The sequence below is a fragment of the Leptopilina heterotoma genome, unplaced genomic scaffold (assembly GCF_015476425.1).
Source record: "Leptopilina heterotoma isolate Lh14 unplaced genomic scaffold, ASM1547642v1 Lhet_278, whole genome shotgun sequence".
Classification (NCBI taxonomy): domain Eukaryota; kingdom Metazoa; phylum Arthropoda; class Insecta; order Hymenoptera; family Figitidae; genus Leptopilina; species Leptopilina heterotoma.
Genome location: NW_025110986.1, coordinates 1,883,016 through 1,905,176, shown reverse-complemented (window position 1 = coordinate 1,905,176; position 22,161 = coordinate 1,883,016). Strand labels below are relative to the sequence as shown.

The 22,161-nt window shown below is 29.4% G+C and overlaps 1 protein-coding gene across 1 annotated transcript; it reads right to left on the bottom strand.

Moving 5' to 3' along the window:
• Positions 1-10,610: 10,610 nt before the first annotated feature.
• Positions 10,611-19,624, bottom strand: LOC122504103. Its single transcript, XM_043615001.1, has 5 exons — positions 19,532-19,624; positions 17,744-17,872; positions 16,464-16,640; positions 10,724-12,832; positions 10,611-10,625 (listed from the first exon to the last, which is right to left on the bottom strand). Exons 1-5 carry the CDS (start codon positions 19,622-19,624, stop codon positions 10,611-10,613), a joined length of 2,523 nt encoding a protein of 840 aa, XP_043470936.1.
• Between the last annotated feature and the right edge of the window lie 2,537 nt (positions 19,625-22,161).

Below are 22,161 nucleotides of genomic sequence, written 5' to 3'. Positions count from 1 at the left end.
AAAATGAACAATTAGATGAATTTTCTGCATGATTTTTTTAAGAGAACGTTCAAGCGCCTAAACTTTTGGAAGAGCCTTCCGGCAGGACGCGCCTCTCTGCACATTACGGCGTCTTGTCGGCAGTACGGCAACCGTCCTTCAGAAAGGAAAAAATTTATTTTTGTAAAGAAATATTTAAATTTTATAGAATATTATAATATATTATTTTATACATAATTTATTAAATATATTAACAAATATTGTTATTATATATTTATAATCTTACAACAGAATTTAATACATTTTGAAAAAATATTCCATGTTTTGTATAATTATTTGATACCACCCCATTTTGTTCTACAGGTAGGGCAAAATGAGGTTTTGGCACTTGCTCAGAAAATACGATATCCGCTATTATCATAATTTCCACAAAGCTAAGAATACAAAGAAGAATTCTGATTTATAGTTGAATCGGTTTATTCCTTTGGTTCTCTGTAAACAGCCAATTTCAAAAAGGTACCCCATTTTTCCCCACGCTCTCCTATTGTAAAATAATACCCACATCAAAAAATCCCATAGAGTACCCACTGGAAATATTGTAATATTTCTATTATAACACTGTGTGACAGTAAAATCGAACTTTAAATCGGACCTATCCTAACTTGTTCGTCTTAAAAAACTGAAAAAAGTAGTATGTTTGAAATTTCCCAAACACCTCTAAAACTTAATTTTAGGGGCAAAAAACCATTTTTTGTGTATTCATGTAATAAATTACTCGTAACTTCCGTAATTTTTAACCGATTTTCAAAATTGTTCTTTTGTTTGAAAGGGGAAAAGCACACCTTTTTAACCGTGTATTGCTCGTTTAGTCAAAATAAAAATTGACAAAACCTCGATTGAAAATATTTGCGATTTATCGATTTTCATTCCATTTTTTTCAACTTTAACGAGGTTTTTAAAATAGTATTCGAATTGACAGATTTTTTTCATAATAATTTCTTAAAAGTATACTTAGTTCTGCGTTAAATGAGCATTTTTTGAAAAAATTTTAATACAAATTGAGGGAGATACGTGAATTTTAAGATTTTTAAATTTTTTCGCTAAATTTACAAATATTTTAATTTTGTTGTGGAATTTACATCAGGCCACTTAAAATTTTCAATTCACTAAATTTAATTGATTAACTAAAACGGCATGCATGTTAAACTTGTTTTTGATAGATTTAAATTAAGACAGAGTCCATATTTAGAGGGGGCTTCGGAAAAATTTTAACTTTTCTATAATTTATATTGTTTAAGGGCATCCGGGAAAAATAATAGGTTTTGTGATAGACGTCTCATTCAAAAAGAAAAGAATATACCCGCGCTGCTCTCGGAATTTAGAAAAATTTTGATAATTAACTATTGAAAAAAATTGTTTAAATATACGGAAAAAAGGGGTTGGAGGAGGAAGACTCTACGAGGCGGGCTGCTCTCTGTTTTTGAAATAATTTTGCAAGGAAATTATTTTATTAACGATTGAAAGTGGAATAATTTTAGGTTAATACATTTCCTTAGTTCAAGTCGCGACCACTTCCGAGAATTAGCGCCTCCTCCTTGACCACTGATACATAGATCCACTTGTCTGTGTGCTCGCCGCCATATTGTCTCTCACTTTCGCCAAAAATGCCAAAAATCCAACTTTTGTAATTTCGTTTTTCAATATTTATTTCAAAAATTACTTGCAAATTTCGAGAATATTCTTTATCATCATGAATTCCCCTAATTATCATGATAAATTGGAACTAAATATCTCTTATTATTTAGGAGTGAGACGACACGCGGGAAAACACTTTTGGGGGGCGATTTTTCCCGGATGCCCTTAAGTGTGTCAATGTTTTTCAAAGATTATTAAGGATTAAAATCTATTCTGAAATCTTCAAATAAAGAATAACAGATCATTATTTGACAATTTATATAAGAATGTCTTAAAATTTTGTAAAATATAAATTTGAACTTCTACCACATTTTTTAACTATTTTTTATTGTCGAACTTTTCATATGCTTTTTCGCCATACTGAACTAATTTTATTAATTTTGATAATATAGAAGAGATTTAAATCCTAAATAATGTTTGAAAAACATTGACACACTTGAACAATATAAATATAGAAAAGTTAAAATTTAACCGGACCCCCTCCCCCTCTAAATACGGACTCTGACTGTATTTAAATCTATCAAAAACAAGTTTGACATGCATGCCATTTTAGTTAATCAATTAAATTTAGTGAATAAAAAATTTAAATTGCCCTGATGACATGCATGCACAACAAAATTAAAATATTTGTAAATTTAGCGAAAAAATTTAAAAATCTTAAAATTCACGTATCTCCCTCAATTTGTATTAAAAATTTTTCAAAAAATGCTCATTTTACGCAGAATTAAGTATACTTTTAAGAAATTATTATGAAAAAAATCTGTCAATTCGAATACTATTTTAAAAACCTCGTTAAAGTTGAAAAAATGGAATGAAAATCGATAAATCGCAAATATTTTCAACCGCGGTTTTGTCAATTTTTATTTTGACTAAACGAGTAATACACGGTTAAAAAGGTGTGCCTTTCCCCTTTCAAACAAAAAAAAATTTTGAAAATCGGTTGAAAATTACAGAAGTTACGAGTAATTCTTTACATGAATTCACACAATAAACGGTTTTTGCCCCTAAAATTAAATTTTGGGAGTGTTTGGGAAATTTCTCACACATTATTGTTCATAGTTTTACTAGACCTACAACTTGTACTAGGTCTCTATAAAAGTGCAGGCAACTTTTTTATTTTGTCACACAGTGTAATTAGAGTCTAATAACACAGGTCCACATAAAAAATTCGATGAAAGGTTCCTTCGACCAAACCTGGTGTTTTATATGTTTTTGGGGTCGCTGAAAACGAATCAAGTCCGTTTTGCTCCATCACTTCAGGATTTTTCCTAACCTTAAAATACATATCAGATTTTACGTGACAAATAAAATTCTATAGATATTGACGGATTTACCTCAATCTTGGTATCGAGGCTTTATTGGGTTTCCTGATTACGAACTTAGAGGCAGATTTTTAAAATACAAAATGGCGGACCTAATATGGCGGTCAGATTTTTAAAAAATTTTGAATTTTTACAGAACTTGGTATCTAGGTGTTTTTAAGGTCACTGACAGCGAATAGTTATTCCATGATCTGTCAGAGTACAAAAAATCGCAGATACCAAGTTCTGTAAATATTTTAAGAAATTTTTACAAATTTGACAGCCATATTGGATCTGTTATTTTGTATTTTAAAAATTTACCTCTAAGTTTGTAATCAGCAACCCCAATAAACCCTCAATACTAAGATTAAGGTAAATCCATCAATATTTATAGAATTTTGTCTCTCACGTAAAATCTAATATGTATTTTGCGGTTAGGAAAAATCCTCCCATCACGTCAGGATTTTGAGAAGAGTCCCAAAAATCACATTTTTATCAGTTTTTGAAAATTTCTACCGGGTAAATCTGACGTGCTTGAGACTTTTCATAGAAGTCAAACACTCTACTTTACGAAGATATAGCGATATTGCTAACAACAAACTAAGTTAGCCGCAAAAATGATTTTTTTAATATTGTCAAGTATAAAAATTGACTGACACTGTCCGTAAATAAAACTATTTTGAAAAATGATTGGATTCGTTTAAAATTTGTTACTCATGGGTTTTCGGGGTCGCTGATTACGAATATCATGGCAGATTTTCAAAATTCAAAATGCCGGATCCATTATGGCGGACTACTTGTTAAAAATTATTTCAAATTGTCTAAAACTCGTTACTCAAGGGTTGTCGGGAACGTTTATTATGAATCTAACCACAGGTTTTTTTATTTTGACATCATATTTGTAATCAACAACCCCGAAAATTTAAAATGGTTGTATTTGCGGTCAATTGTTATGCTTGCCAACTGTTAAAAAATGATTTTTGACTGCTAATTTAGTTTGTTGTTTACAATATCGCTATATCATCTTAAAGTACAGGGTTCAGGCTTTAATTTGACTCCTATGACAAGTCTCTAGCACGTCGGATTTACCCGGTAGAAATTTTCAAAAACTGCAAAAAATATGATTTTTGGGAATTTACCCCCACTTTTTTCTAAATCCTGACGTGATGGGAGGTTTTTGTTGCCAGATTCGGATTCAGAGCACCAAATACTGCGGGAAATGACTTCTCGATCTCAGACAACGGAAAATTTTATTTTTTTGCAGGCTTGTGTTATTTAACTTACAGAATTAGAAAATATATGCTAAAATGAAATTATTTAATTATTATATTAATCATAAGAATATTAGTATTAATTGTCTTAAACAAATAATTATAATCACATTCTATTATTCAAAATATTTTGCACATATTACAAAAATGTACAGAGAAAACAAAAGCAGAAATAAATCGATGAGTGTTACCCCTGTTGAAAAAACTAACATCGGATCTAATATTCGAAATAATATCAGAATTGACATTTGAAGTGATATTATAAACAACATCAGAAATTACATCGTAAATGACATCGGAAATTATATCGTGTTTTGGGACTATAAACGATGTCGTATTTGATATCATTTATGATGTAATTTATATTGTCATTTATGATTTATTATATATTTTTACATTCTCATCACATGAGAAGGTATTAGTTTTGGTCGAATTTTGACTTTTGCTAATTTTATGAAATCTTTACGTTTTGAGGTGCCCTGAGTCCGAAAAACATGGTCCGGCGAGTGCGTCTGTCTGTGTGTCTGTCTGTCTGTCCGTCTGTAGACGGTAATATGTTGTTCCCACGATAACTTTTGAAAAACTTATCGGATCGATTTTAAATTCAACACACTTAAAGTTGGTGTAAAAATGAAGGCTAAGTTCGTTAACCAGCCATTTTCGTTAAAAACTACAAAAACTACTGTAGTTTCAAAATTTTGAAAAATCAATTTTTTCAAATTTCAGAATTTTTAACTTTATTTTAGATTAGAAAAATACAAACAACTTTTCTCTATAACATTTTTTCATAAATTTTTTTTTTTTTTTAAGTTTTTGGGCCCGTCTAGCTTTACTGTGTTAAAAAAATTTTATTGATTTTCTAATATCTTAAAACTTTTATAAAAATCTGTAGTTTACAATAAAACAAAAGAACAGTTTTAACTGTTTTTTGAAATTTTAAATTACTTCCTCATAGAGGAAGTATTGTAATACCAAAATTTTTTTTAAATTTGATTTTTTTTATATATCTTAATAAATCTTAATAAATAATTAAATAATTAATTTATTAATAACCTTATTTAAAAATATGTATTAAAAATCATTGAATTCTTGCAAAGAATTTTGTCAAAAACTTTGAGAATAATTTAATTCCTTCGCAGAATGTTATTATTTATGAAAATAATCGAATTCTCGCGAAAAATTTAATTAAAATTTATAAAAATCTTAATTAAATTGTTTTGAAGAATATCTTTAAACTTTTTTAAAATAATGGAGTTTCTTTAATAGTTATAATTGAAAATTCTGAAAGTAATTGAATTATACAAAGAATTTTTTTACCTTTTTAAAATAATCGTGTCTGTTAATAGGTAATTTTAAATATTTGATTTTTAAAGTTTATTAAAATTGTATTGAAAATAATTGAATTCCTCAGGAGAATTTTATTATTTATAAAAAATAATTTAATTTTTGCGATGAATTTTAAATATAATTATTTCTTTTTAAATTACTTTGATTTGTTATTCTATTTATTTTATTATTTTTCATGTTTATTTTTACATTCTCATCACATGAGAAAGTATTAGTTTTGGTCGAAAATTGACTTTTGATAATTTTATGAAATCTTTACGTTTTGAGGTCCCCTGAACCCGAAAAACATGGTCCGGCGAGTCCGTCTGTCTGTGTGTCTGTCTGTCTGTATGTATGTATGTCCGTCTGTAGACCAAAATGTTGTTGACACAATAACTTTTAAAAATCTTATCTGATCGTTTTTAAATTTAACACACTTAAAGTTGGTGTAAAAATGAAGGTTAAGTTCGTTAACGAGCCATTTTCGTTGAAAACTACAAAAACTACGGTAGTTTCAAAATTTTGAAAACTCAATTTTTTCAAATTTCAGAATTTTTAACTTTATATTATTTTAGATTAGGAAAATACAAACAACTTTTCTTTACAACATTTTTTCATGAAAACTCAATTTTCGAAGTTATAGTCTCTTAAATGGTCAAAAAAACTAAAAACATCTTAAAATAACACTGAAAATCATTTTTTTTAAAAAACTTTTTTTTTTTTTAAGTTTTTGGGCCCGACCAGTTCTACTGTGTTAAAAAAATTTATTGTTTTTTAAAATCTTAAAACTTTTATAAATATCTGTTGTTTAGAATATATAAAGTAAAACTTTTAACTGTTTTTTTAAATTTGAAATTTTTTGTTTGCATTAGAACAGAATACTACATCATTTTAAAAAATAATTAATAACTTAAAATGCGTTTACAGTAAATTAATGAAATTTACACTGACTACACATAGTAGTTCACTCTTTCAAATGAAAATATTTTCATGATTGTAAATTTAAAAATTTCATATTTTTAATAATAATTTTATAAGCAATTTGAATTTTTTATATGTTTTACCCCTCGAATTGCATTGAATCTCATAAGAAGTATACTATGTAGTTATTATTATTTTATTATTTTTCTTATCTAAAGCGCCTAAAAACTAGGGTTATTTTTAAATTTTGCAAATAATTAAGATGTTCATAAAAACATAAAGATATTTTATGATTTAATCAATTTGAGCAGCAGTTTATACAAATAATTGTTATTGACAAATGAAGGGCTGGCTGCAATAAGGGGACGAACGCGTGGTTGAAAGGAATAATACTAGTCAAGTAGCAGTGAGCGGCTTAAGGCTTGTCACTGTTACCCGACTTGTATTTTTAAAATATTGTAGCTTCTTCAACAACCCATATTTCTGCGAAAATATTTAGTAGTTAAAATAATTTCTCATTTTCGATCAGCAAGAACAAAAATTTGCATTTAAGTTCACTTAATCTCGCAATTATCAGCAAGTAAGAATATGTGATGAGAATGTAATCCTTAAAGTCGTAGTAACTTTAAGAAAAAATAATTCCTTGAAACATATAATAGAAAAAAGGAAAAGAACGCAAATAATGCACAACGGTCGTGGATGACTGCGAGCTATTTGCGCGCAACAATCCTCGGAGCGCGAAGCGCGACGACCAAAATTCGCGCGCCCCGAGGCGCGCTGAAACTTGCGAGCGAAGCGAGCCTCCCGCGCGAAGCGCGGATGAGAATGTGTCCGCCCGAAGGGCGGGCAGATTTTTTTTTGTTATAAATAGATAAAGCTAATAGAATTTTTAAAAATTATTATAAATATTTATTAAATATAATAAATTATAGAAATAAAATAGGTAAATTAAAAAATTAGAAGATATACTGTTACATAATTTATTTTATATAAAATATAACTCACAATTTAATCCTTGGTGGTCAGTTCTTTATTTCAATTGAAAGAAGTCAATAATGGTATAAATTTGGTAGCGAAGACAAATATTGTGTGTTATCACTCACAGTCATATGAACACATGATTTATAAATGCTTATAGTGGAGATCAAAGATTTATAAGAATGAATTTTTACAATTTCTTTTATGCTACAAGCATCATTCTGCAAAAAATGTTCAGTGTTATTTTTTCTAACTATGGTAAATTCGTTGAAACATTCTTTATCCACAATAAATTGTAGCAATTCTACATAAGAACCATCGTTTAAGATTGCAAAAGAATTGTCAGATCTTTTATTAGTTTTCTTACAAGACATGTATAGGCAACTATCTTTTACAATCTTTATATGGTCAAAATCGCGAAAAACGAAACCACGGGAAAAAATTGTTTTTTTTCAAATTTCGCGGGTTCTTAATTATTTTTAGGTTATACAGATCCCTACGTATCCGGAAACATAATTGCCAACACGACATCTGTTGATTTTTTCCTTAACTCACACTTGTCATATAGTTGCACCCTTGTCAGTGAAAATGAGCGAAAACATGGCAGGTGACAAAAAGGTACGTAATTATAAATTCAAGTCATTTTTATTTAATTATTAATATTGTCGAGTAGAATTAGGTTATACTGAAGTGAACTGAGTAAGATATTTTCAAAAAAAGTGTTGATTGCCTTTGTAAATAAAAAGAATTCGACTGCAATTTTTAATGTAATGTAACAGTCCGAAATTATTAAAAGTTTTTTTACGTGAAATCTATAGCATCAACAAAAAGTAGTATTAACTTTTCTTCGATCAATTTTATCCTACTTTTGAAATGAAACATAAAATTAGAAATATATTAATCTATGCCTTAGTTTTAAGACTAAAATATTAGTAATGTAACAGTCTTTTTTTATTGATAATTAAATATTATATTATTATGTTGATTTTCTAACCTCAAAAACCTTTTTATGTATAGGTAAAGTTGAGCAAGGCTCAAAAAAACAAAAATTTCATTGAGAAATTAAAAATCTCGGAAAAATTTGAAGATTTTAAAAAGAAACGAGCAGCTGATCAGAGGGAGCGGCGCAAGAAGATGAAAGAGGTGGAAAATAATATGCCGATTTCGCAATTGAATAAACTCCACGAAAGACGTCGTATAGAGAATTGTCAAAGAGTAAAAAAATATACAAAAAATTTGAAATTGAATTCGATCCAAAAAAATGCTAAGGAAAATGCTTGTGCAAATATAAGCAATATAGGTGAAAAAAATAATCCTTATAGATCCACACAATCGCTTGGTAAAGCAGTGAAAAAAACCATGAGAGCACTGCCTGTTGCTGATGAACGGAAAACAGTAGTTTTGGCCAAAATCATTATGCATATGAAAGAAACCGAGAAAAACGAGTTAATAAACAATATTGTACCTTCGTCTGGAAAAAACGCTTTTATAAATTCTGAGCTTATCGAAGAAATTAAGGTATTTTATGAACGTGATGATATTTCTAGAGTTTCGCCGAAAATGAAAGATGTTAAGCAGTACCATAATGTGGAAACTGGAGAAAAAAACCTTCTATCAACTAGACATATGCTTTTATCAATTAAAGAAGCCTTCTTAATTTTTAACGACGAAGCAAAAACCAAAGGGAAAGGTATTTAAATTTATTTATGATTTAATAAACAATATAATAAATAACAAAAATTTTAATATTTAATAAAATATAAATATAATATTATATTATTTAATATATAATATAATTATTCATTTTTTAAAAATTTTAATTTAACAATATTTTAGACTTTTTATTTTTTTTAAGTTGTTTTAATAACTTATTTTATTATTTCTGGTAGATGGTTGTGGCCTCACCTTCTTTGGAGAACATAGACCAAATCACGTTAAATTAAATAAGGATCTACCTCATGACATGTGCATGTGTTCTTATCATGCTAACTTTATTGAGAGTGTTACTGCTCTTAATAAATTCGCTCCGTCAGTGCCTACATATGATGATGGATTTGTTCAGCAATTTTTGTGCAAAGATAACGACATAGATTGTTGGTTTTCGAATTGCAAAAACTGTAAGGGAATATCGATTGAGCTACTGAAGGAATCTGTTAATGGAGTGGCACTAATCACTCCCGTAAAATGGATGTTTTGGCGAAAAAATGATTCTTCTTTCTAGAGAAATATGAGGAATCTGGCACACTGGAGGACTTGCTTTTACACATATCAAAGTTATAGTCTCAATTTTTGTGCCATAGCTTCATTAAACGCGAAAAGTCGGACATCTTTAACAAATACGATCGGCCAAGAGCATCAAGCAATGAATTTGTTGAAGAGGCAATGTTGCAAATTGATTTTGCTGAAAATTTTGTCTGTGTGGGACAAGACGAAGTGCAAAGTGCTCATTGGAATCAAAAACAGCTAACTTTGTTCACTACTGCCTTTTATCACAATGAAGAAGTTCAATCAAAGGTTTTCGTTTCTAACAACTTAACACACACAAAAGAAAAAATTGTTACCTACTTGTACATACTGCTAACAGGATTGCCAAACTCGGTAAAAATATTAAAAATTTGGAGCGACGGGCCTTCATCACAATTTAAAAATAAGTTTATTGCTGCAATTATTCCTTTTTTCGAAAGTGAATTCGAAATAAAAATCTACTGGAACTATTTTGCGACTTCCCATGGGAATGGTTGTATCGATGGAATTGGCGCTACTACCAAAATGATTGTTAGAATAGAATAGAATAGAATAGAATATATTTTAGAATATATTTTATTATGTCCTAGGTAAATACCACGAGGACAACCATTAAAAATACAGTAATTAATAACATATATATCGTATAAAGTTAAATAAAGCTATATACAGATGTAAAAATAAAATACTTTGATTTACAAATTATCACAGCAACTCACACACAGATGACATACCAATCAAGATACACTATATACTCTATACATCCAACGAAAATAAATATTTATATAATTGTAGTTTAAATGTTTTTGGACTTTCAATATTTGTCATAGAACGAGGGAGAGAGTTCCATAAATTTATGGCAGTAACCATGAACGAGTTTTTATATTTTTCTGTTTTACATTTTGGAGCCCTAAGAATGCAAGGAGATCTTAACTCTCTAGTAGTAATTTCCTCTCTAAAGACAAACTTTTCATACAAGTACGAAGGTTTTTTATTGTTTAAAATTACATGTGTAAGACAGCCGATGTACCAAAGTCGTCTGTTACTAACACTAAGCCAACCTAGCTGTAACCTATATGGAGTTACATGTTCATCCCTCTTTAAATCAAATATAAATCTTATACATGAATTCAGGAGTTTCTCAAGTTTATAATTTAATTCTTCAGTCATATCATTATATACAACACAACAGTAATCAAAATGAGGGAAAACCAATGACGTAACAAGTTTCGTCTTTAATTCAACCGTAAGGGCTTTCTTATTTGTTTTGAATTGTGATAAGGTGGCATAGACGCTCTTGCACATTTTGCCAACCTGCTTATCCCAAGAAAGAGTTGGCGTAAAGATAACACCCAAATTTTTAACTAAATCAACAAAAGGGATGGTATTATCATTAATTTTTATTACAGAAGAGTCACTCAAATTTATTTTATTTACGTACCAAGTAGAGCCGATTATCATAGAATAAGTCTTATTAAAATTTATTTTAAGAATATTTACTTTCGCCCAATCAAATACAGCCTTAACATCCTCATTTATTAACCTTATATTATTCTGCAAGTCTTCCAAACTAGAATGTATATAGATCTGCAAATCATCCACAAAATACATATGCTTAGAATACTTGAGAACACCCCTGAAGTCATTAGTATAAAGTAGGAACAATAGAGGACCCAGCACTGAACCTTGAGGAACTCCAGTTCCAATATGTCCCCACTCAGATAGCTCTCCATCTGGTCCCACAACAGCCTGGGTTCTACCTGACAAGTACGAAGCAAACCATCTTATGACTGATCCCGACAAACCTATGGCTTTGAGTTTCGATAGCAAGATAGTATGAGGTACCGAATCAAAAGCTTTACTAAAATCAAAGAACACCACTATGGTTACCTTCTTTTGATCAATTGCTTTACATATATCATCAGTTGCACCAGCCAAGAGTGTTTGTGTACTGAACCCTTTTCTGTAACCAGACTGAAAAGGGCTAAGAACATCATTAGTCTCAACAAATTTATTCAACTGGTAAAACACAACTTTCTCAAGAACCTTTGACAATGAAGAAAGAATAGCAATAGGTCTGTAGTCCCCCGGCTGCTGCGGAACTTTTACCTTTCCAATAGGCTTAATCAAAACCCTCTTCCAATCTTCCGGAAAAATAGAAGTCTGTAAAGACATATTAAAAAGATCAAGCACGTAAGGAAACAACACTGGTATTCCTTTCATGATATAACTTATAGACAGTCCATCAGATCCCTGCGCCTCTGTTTTCATACTTTTAAGAGCTTTTAATAATGTAGAGGGACAAATATCTTCAAAGAAAAACAGACCGTCATTAAACTCATAATTAACAAGCAAGTTCGAAATAAAGGAAGGTGTCACATTAAAAGATGAGTCTCCACAAACAGATAAAAAGTAATCATTAATTATATTCACATTAAAATTAAGTGGAGAATCATCTCTTTTATCTTTAGCAATGCCAATACGTCTTAACTCCTTCCAAAGTTTTCCCGAATCCGTTATGTTTTTTAGTCTATCAGTGTTGTACCTATCACGCGCTTGCTTAACTAAAGACTTTACCTTATTTCTAAGTTTTTTAAAATTACTTCTTGTCAAAGTATTTCCTCCTCTCTTCCAAGCTCTAAAAGCAGAGTCTCTTTGGCATATTAGATCCCGAATCTCATCATTCATCCATGGACACACTTTTCCTCGAATTACATGGTTATGAAGGGGCGCATGCTCATCTAACGCACTAGTGATTGCTTCACTAATCAAAGATTGTTTGTTGTCAACAGATTGTGATTGATTAAAACAAGACCAATTAAAAGAACGCAGAGTTGACAAAAAAGTACAATCATCAATCCTAGACAAATTCCTATAACTTTTAGTAGAGCATGTTTTATTCTCAAATTCCCATCTATAAGATATTGATATAAGTTCATGACCCGCCACAAAAGGAGCTTGAGATTGAGATATTGCAATCAGCTTATCCTTATCATCCACTACACACAAATCTAACCATGATGACGAATTCGCCGTATGATGAGTTGCCGCGAATGGCACAATAAACAAATTGAAAGAATCAAAAAAATCTCTTACATAATTTGAGTCAGATGTATTCTTATTAAGATTATAATTAAAATCTCCACATATAACAACATTTTCATAAAAATTTAAAAATCTACTAAAATTATATTCAAAATGATTAAGATTCTCGCCTCCAGGTCGTCTATAAACTACAACAAAAAGTAAAGGCTTCACATCTTTACTCGAAATTTCAATAATAATATACTCGGGTTTATTATCAGATTTTGTTTCTGCATTTAATTGTACAGAATCAAAAATCACCATCGAAGAGGTTACAGATTGTGATTTTTTGGACACAAATGAGATTATGAATACATCTGCTCTGTTTAATAGAGCAAAAAGTGTCCGTGACATAGCGTCAGCTCACCAAATTCAAGTAATTAATGGAGTGATTACCAGTTTTAACACATCTAAACAAGGATACATTTTGTAACTTTAATTGTTTTACACTTTGTGTTTTATTTGTCAGAAAGTTTAATTAGTATTTAGAAATATTTTAAATATTGTTGTATTTTTTATTTTCGTGTTAATTCGTGTACTAATTAAAGAATTTTATGTATCTTATTATAAGAAAACCGAATTTATATTACTTAATGCATAATTAAACAATTCAGGACATTTTTCATAACCAACTTTAGTTTTTTCGCAATCGAAGATCGCACATGTAACGTAACAGTCTTTTCATGTAACGTAACAGTCCGAACAATTTTGCTTCCAGAAAAGTAAAAAATATTTTTTTTGACATAACTCAAGTTTTCTTTATTACTTCCAACCCAAAGCTACAAAATTATGCGCTACTCATTAAAAACAGTCAATCAGAAGAGCAGACTTTTTCGAAAGTATCGATCAACTGGCAAACCTACTTCCAAAATTATGTAACGTAACAGTCCATTTGAGACGTTCATAACTCTTAAATAACAGTATGTACAGAAAAATTTATATTAATAGAAAATGTCACTACGAATGCCAAATTTGAGATGCATGAATAATAAATATTAATTAAGGTCAATTTCATGCGCTTTTAGGAAAATTTCCATTAAAAAGTGCTTAAGAGTGTAACCTAATAGTCCGCGATTTTGACCATATATGAAATTGCGCGACTAGACAAACCAAATTTTTCTATCAAGCTTTTATTAACACAACGGCTAGAGCCAAAATATCTGACTGAAAAAGTTCTGGCAGTTTTTTGAACCGTTGATGTGCCAATATTGTCAAAATAATGTTTTACGTGATACGAACAATCAGGATATATACGATCTTTTAAAATTAACATACTATATTGTAAGCTGATTCGACGACACACTTGGTGGTGAACTCCTTTAGCTACGTGGATCACTTTTAAAAGTTTTCTATTTTGAGACTCGAAAGCATAAGTGTTATGCGCCCAAAGTGGTCCCCAGTCATAAACACTTTGTGTCAAATGCAGAAGTAGATGAATATTAAAAGTCATGGATACTTTCGAGTAAAAAATTTCAGTTTGACCAACAAATTGTCGCAACAGTTTATCAGCCATATCTATATCAAAAAACTGGATATTATCTTTCAATAACAAGTACATTGCTGAAACAAAAAGAGACCAATGCATAAGCAGCCTAGAGGGCAATATATTCTGCAAAATCGGTAAACTGAAGTTTAATATCCAGTTCTCCCATTCCCTTGCTTTCCAGAACTCTTTTTCAGAAAAGGAACGTGTCAATCGTACTATTTGATTTGGCACTTTCAAATTTTTAAGCAAGTGTCAATTTCAGAAACAAAACTCTTAGGAAATAATCCAGCCTTTTTTTTTGTTTCCGAACCATTTTGTTGCAAACTGTTTTGCAACGCCTGTGCAACAATGTAAACTGTCTGGTACAACGCCTTTGATAATGTCGAAGTTTACTAAATTAATCAAATGTGATGGACCTTTGACTCCAAAAACTGTTTTATTTAATTTTGCTGCTGATTTCATGTGTTGAATTGTACATTTCGTGAATGTACATTTGGAGAATGAAATTATGCAAATATTTTTATAAAGAAAACTTTGAATAATTAATAATTAACTGAAATGTGCAAAAATGTCATTGTGATTTTATAGCAAGGTTATTTTTCATAATTAGTTATGAAAACGGTGTAAATAAAGGAAAAAATAGTGTATATTGTTAAAAGAACGTAAAAATATTAATTATATTTCATTTACTTGTTCGAAGATATAACTAATGTAGTACCGCAACTTGTTGTCAGATGACGCCACTGTTCAGAGATAGAAAGAGAAAAACTCACTCCCTCTCTCTCTCCTTTGTCTATCTCTTACTACCTACTCTCTACCTTTCATTCGTTTCTTGGCGTTGGTGACAGCCACATCACGTTTTCAACGAAATTAAAAGTGTGTGAAGTGTGAAGAAGATGGAAGAAGATGGAAGAACTGGAAGTGGAAGAGCAGAAGCGGAACGTTTATAGGATTTTAAAGAAAGTTCATGCTATACAGCATGAGGAGACAAAATCTCCGAATAATAAAGAAGTATAGGATTTTAAAGAAAGTTCATGCTATACAGCATGAGGAGACAAAGTCTCCGAATAATAAGGAAGTAAGCTCAAATATGTACGTGTAAGTAATTTAAACATGAAAGCATTGCTTTTCCCAACATGGCTGAGCTTCAATCCCGAATTGCTGCCAATAGCCGAGAGGGATTTCTGATCCTCAATCATGAGTTGAGGACGGAAAATAATAAAATGCAATTAACGACAAATGTTTCGTTAAATATAAGAGCGCTACTTCCGTCAATTCTTCAAATACATTGTAAGGAAAAAGTCTGAAATTATTTCAGCTGATAGTTTTTCAAACAAAATTAAATATATTTAATATGAGTCTGATAATCGGCTTAGCCAAAAACAATTAAGAAGGAAGAAGAATATTAAAAAAAAAAAACAAACAAAAAAAAACAAAACAAAAACAAAAAGTCTTACAAATACGCAGAAAATTTTAAAATCAAAAACTTTTAAAAGCAAGAACCCAAGCCTTGTACAAAAAGTTTTCTGACAAGAAGGTATAATAAGGAAAAAATAATTTTAATTATAAGAGAATTGTTATCATACCTCAGCGATTGTGAAAATTTCTGTATCAGAAATATTCGTGACAAAAAAATTAAAATTCTTGAAAAATTAATAAGACGTGCCAGACTCAGCATTGTAGCAGTATCATTGACAATAAATTCCATTACTAAAGAATTCTCAGGAAATTGTCGACAAAGACTGTATTCTGTATTCTGTATTCTTTCCCATCATAGACATCGCGAATATTTTTTTCGTAAACTCGCTCTTTTACAACGAAGTTATAATAATCAATATTAGATTCTAATAACTTTGAGATTGGTGATGCAACATCTAACATGACAAAAAGGTCTTTGTAATCATAATCTTTTACATCTATCTTCAACTTACATACTATACATTCTAAGGACCGATCCTTTTTATTAAAGCGACCGACATAAGCGCCGCAGTTTGGGCAAGTGCCGTGAAGTTCAGTACAACTTTTTGGAAAAAATAGTTTATCAATGAAGTATCTGGTATTTGGTAAAATGTTAATGGAGAAAATACAATTAATAAGCATAAACAAATCAGTGATTTCAGTAAGAGATAAAGCATGCACTATTGCATACTTTAAAACCATTAGTATAACTTCACAAACACTTTTGTTAACAGGGGCGGTTATTGGTTCTTTTAATCTTTCATTGTTCATTAAATCTTCTAGAGAAGTGAAGCGTTGAAATTCTTGATTGGTGTTTTCCGATTCATCAGTAACATTAGTTGTAAAAATGTCATCTTCCTCATCAATATCAAAGAAGTAGTGATCTTCTGGTAGTTCCTAAAATGTTATAAAATATTAATCAGAAATTTTTGAGTCAAGCAACATTGATAAATAAATGTTACTTTTTTAAAATTTTAATTCAAAGTGTATTTAAATTGAAATGGATAAAGAAAGATTTTCTTTTCCCTACTAGGATAAGTGCACTAGTTCCTGCGGCATTTCAGCCAAAATATATTTTGCATATAAGAAAATATATTTATAGCAAAAGAATTAAATTTCTAATTTATTGAACTATTTGTTTGTATTCTTAAGAAATTTTTGCAAAAAGTAATAGTCTATAAAATTCTAGCATTTGATTAAATTTAAATAATTTTAAAAAGAGTATCAAAAGCGTCTAATCCTGCGCACTGTGTCAACTGCTGCGCGTCTGATTCTGCGGCCAAAACAACATGCATTTAGATGTCATTTTGCCCGCAGCAACTCAAGCCCATGTATTTCACATGGATGTTTTATAGTTTCTGCGGTAAGCAAAATTAAAAGTTGAATAATTAAACTAATTATATTTAAAATGAACATCTTTTTAGGGAATTGGATCAAATATTGTTCAAAATAATTTTTTCAACTTTTTTATTTTTCTTAAGTGATAAATAATTACACATTTAATGAACGCGCAGGAATTGAAGCACTTAGCCTATGCCTTTTTTTTACAGCTGTATTTTTAAAACTACTCTAAATTATTTCTCTACATAAAACTGTTGTTTCTAATTTCATTTTGGACAGCGGTTAATAAAATTTCAACCTATCTAAATTTTTTTTGTCTTATGGGTGGAAAATTCTTTTCTCACAATTTTTAATATTCAAAATTATAATAAGTATACTTTATATTTTGAAAATAAAAGTTAATTATAAAACATTTAAAAATATTATATTTTTAAATTTCTCTTAATGTAATATAATTTTAGATACTAAAAAAATGTCAAAATGATTTGATACCCTTAAATTAGGGCGATTCTTATTGGCTTAAATTATACTGATGTTACTTTAAAATTTTAACTTCTCTAATATTTGTAATATTTTTAATTGCAGAATTTTTCATAGACGATATAAATTTCCATAAATAAGTCGTCGTCTCTATATTAATAATATTATGCTGTATGTACCTGAACAAATCTTGTTGAACTTTCATTTTCAATATCGTCAATGTCGTCTGCCAGAGAATCAATAACAATATGCATACGGTCATTATCTTGTTCAGGCATTAAATGCAGATGACCGCTATTAGAAGATGGCTGAAATTTTTCCAATATATTTAATAAATCCTTTTATTATAATTATACTGTATAATATTTTGATATTGCATTTATATTAATATTACTATAGGGGAGAGTGGGGCAAACCGGACCCCCTAATAAATAATAAAGAATCATGTAAACAATGGTTTTAGTAATGAAAATAATAATACGGGATTGAATTTTAATTAAATAAATATTTTTTTTAATAAAAATATTAAAATGTTTGTCATTATCAGAGAAACAATATTAAAGGGTCCAATTCTCATTGGAAGACAATTATTTTTCATTGTAAGTAAATATTTTAATGAAAGAAATATTTTATTTAAAAATAATTTTTATGAAACTTTAATTCAATGGAAATATCCTATGGCCGGTTTGCCCCACCGAAAACGGTCCGGTTTGCCCCAAAGGCCCATTTTGAGAATAAATTTTTGTCAAAAAGAAACGCTTTGCAAATTCATCAAAGTGATTGGTGGTAAATATTCGTGAGGTGTGTACCTTCAAAACCTAAGACCTAATATTTAGAAACATTACACGATTTCTTCAGAATTTCCTTAAGAAAAAATTGGTAAAAGTGGAGAAAAAAACTAAAAAAAACTTTTGCTTCCTTCGTCGCACAAACGCAAGCTAAAACTGTCAGATTAAAAAAATAAGGTATACTAAACATGGTTGTTTTAAATTTGTAAACAACACTTTTGACAATTTCGCCATTTCGGAAATATTGAGGGGGGTCCGGTTTGCCCCACTCTCCCCTATATATTGTATATTTTACAATTTTATATAATATTTCATAGTAAACTCTGTAAATATCAGTAAGTAAAATTTTTAGATTTTTGTATGAATTTATTTTTAACTTTTGATTAAGTTTAAGTAAATATATAAGATTTAATATTAAAATGTCTTTCTGTGGACAGGTAATCTGAAATTTTCAATTAAATGAATGAGCAATCCAAGCGAAACAATCAAGTAAAAAATTTTTTTTTGGAAATGGTTTGAAACTTTGGTAAATTATTCCTATATAGAACTTTTTAAAAAATTAATTGTGTAAATTATGGGCATCACAATTATGCAGATTTAAGCGAAATTGTTTAATTTCAATCAGAATTTGTAAGGTTTTAAAGTTGGACAACAATATACTTTCGAGAAATAAAGAAACGATCACCTTTTAAATAACTTTTTTTTGAAATACCATTATTATCCCATTTTCTAACTTTACATGATTTATTGCAAAAATTTGTCCGTATGCAATGTAAATGATAGAAGAATAAAAAAATATGTAGTTTTTATAAAAATAAATTATTTTTAAAAAAAGAGGTATTAAAATTTTTTTTGAAAAAAGAATTTTACAATCAAAAAGGTACAAAAAATGCATTTAATTTCACTATACTTATTAAATTTAAAATCTATCAAGTTTTGTCGAAATTATACTGATTTGAAATTAATAATCTCGCTTAATATCTAATTTTTTTTATTGGATCATTTTACATAGAATTTCCAAAATCATTAAAAACCATAATAGCAATTATTTCTTTTTTTAAATTATTTAAATAAGATGGAGATAAATCAATATAATAATTAATAAATCATTGCGTAATTATGTTTTTTATTAAAAACTATAAAGACTTTTTTTAATGCATAAAAAAACATTTTAGGTACCTGTTCCTCAGAATGAACAATATTATGTTCCAAACTATCGCCAATCATCATTTCAATTTCAACGCGTTCCTCTGTTGCAAAATCTTGGCTCATTTCAATACAATTTTCATCACGAGCCACAGAAGAATCATTTAGATGTTTTTCTGACTGTAAAGAAGTAATATCAATATTTAAAAATTTAACTTTAAAAACTTAAAATCACAATTATTATACAGGCTTCGCACTCATTTACTAAAACCTACTATTTACTACTTTTCTTACGTTATTCTACTATTTGGGTACTTTTTTAGATTTCAGTCATTAAAGGCTACTATTTCTGTTTTTTCTTAGAATTTCCACTACTTTAAATTCGCTAATATTAGAAATCAAATAAATATTCTCAGAAATTATAATAAAATTCCTTAAAACGATTCAATTATTTTTAAAATATTTGGAACTCAATTATTTTTAATGTCTAGTATTTTCATAAAAGGCAAAAGAATTTAATTATTTTTAAAAATTCTAATAAAATCGTTCACCAGAATTCAATTATTTTTTGAACTAATAAATTTCTTCTTGGAAATTCAATTATTTTAAAAAATTCTAATAAACTCGTTCAAAAGAAATCAATTATTTTCATAAATAATAAAATGCTTTTTAGGGATTCAATTACTTTTACAAAAATTTTATGAAATGCCACACAGACATACAATTATTCTCAAAAATTTTAATAAAATTCTTTGCAAAATTTAATTATTTTAAAAAACTTTTCCCAATTCATTGATTTTCAATATCTACTAATTTCATCAAATCTCCAAACAGAGTTCAATTATTTAAAAAATTTTCGTATAAATCTTCGTAAGAATTCAATTCTTTTTATGAATAATAAAAATTTCTCTGAAATTGAATTATTTAAATTCGAATTTACATAAAATTAGTCGACAGAAATCAGTTATATTTAAATTTTTTTTATAAAATTCTTGGTGTTATAGTCAGCAAAAATAATATCCCCACCTGTATCGTTTCATATTCGACATAAGCTGCAAACCGTTTTTGCAACTCAGTCTCATTTCTACCTTTGAAGTGTATTATTAATTTCATTAATAAATTGTCACTCTCAGAAGTGATATAAAATAAACGTTGTCTATTTTATAAATTAGACCATAACATTTTGGCGATCCTGCCAGGATAGCAACAAACGACGTAAAAGTAATTCGTCAAACTGTGCTATCTTCGAGTGTGAACCTGATTTTCTACGGAAAATATAATTGTTCAACCAAAGGAGGAAAGGCTCCGTGGGTACTCTACGGATACCTTCGAGAAATTTAATACGTCATAGTAATTGAGGTGCTTGAGCTTGTCGATCTAGACAATAAGACTCAGAAGAAGACGACTTCTGGAGGAATTTCATCCAACTGGAGAACTAGGCAGATACGTCAGCCACTTACTTGGGGGTGTTTTGCAGCAGTGTCTACGGCCACTTTTCACACATCACCAGGGTCCAGAAGAAGCATAAATACGTAAGACTTATTCAACGAATGAATCATATTTGATTTATATGTTTGATTTATTAAATGGTAACTAGACTACGCGTGTTAGTAAGTCTTAGTTTCCTCAATAAAATAAAACTATTTCTCTGATTAACCTTGTTGTAAGTGTGTAGCCACTTGAACAAGTGAAGAGAATTAAACACACATATAATTATTCTTACGCGAGACATTCACTTACACCCGAAACAAAATAATTTTTATACTGGCATATCACACTTATAGGGATTTCAAACACACAAACTCTACATCTGACAAAGACTCTGACTCGACTGACGTTAGTTCAAAAATGGAGAATTAATTTAAAAATGCCCTTAACTCAACCGAAACATCAACACCGCGAAGTACGGAGGAGATTCTTGCATCTGTAGTGGATCAACTTTCACGATTAAATGTAGGAGTTACGAGATTAGTTCGAGAAAATGATAACCGGAAAGAGGAGATAGGAACATTAGGAAGAAAATTAGGGTTACATCCTACAGAAGAAACAGAAAACGACTTTGAAAATGGATCCGATAACGCAAGTCAATTCGGTGATAAAGAATCTCAAGATGGTGCTCAAATCCGAACAAATACAATGAATGATGGAGAAACATTACATAATCAAAATTTAGGAAAAATCGCAGCGAAAGATATAATTAGAACTATAAAAACATTAACGGGTCAAGATGATTGTGGAGTTGAAGATTTTATTAGAAACGTTAAAAGAGCAAAAGGACAATGAACCAACCAGATACCAACCAATACCAACTAGATCTATTATTAGATTTTATTATTTCTGAAAAAATAACCGGAAATGCAGAAAGAGCAATACGATACTTAGATATAGCCAGCTATGCAAAACTTATCGAGGCTTTACGTGCAAATTTAACACAAGTCGGTTCAGTGTCAATGCTACGATCAAAATTATTAAATTGCAGACAAAATCCTCTTGAAGATATTCAAAGTTTCAACAACAGATATAGGAAAATTTGTCACGAATTAAAATACGCAATTCAATCGGAATACACAAAGCCAATTCAACGAAAAATTGCAATAGAAAACGAAGAAAATGAAATTTTAAAAAGATACATGATGAACATTCGTCGAGATATAGGATTACAG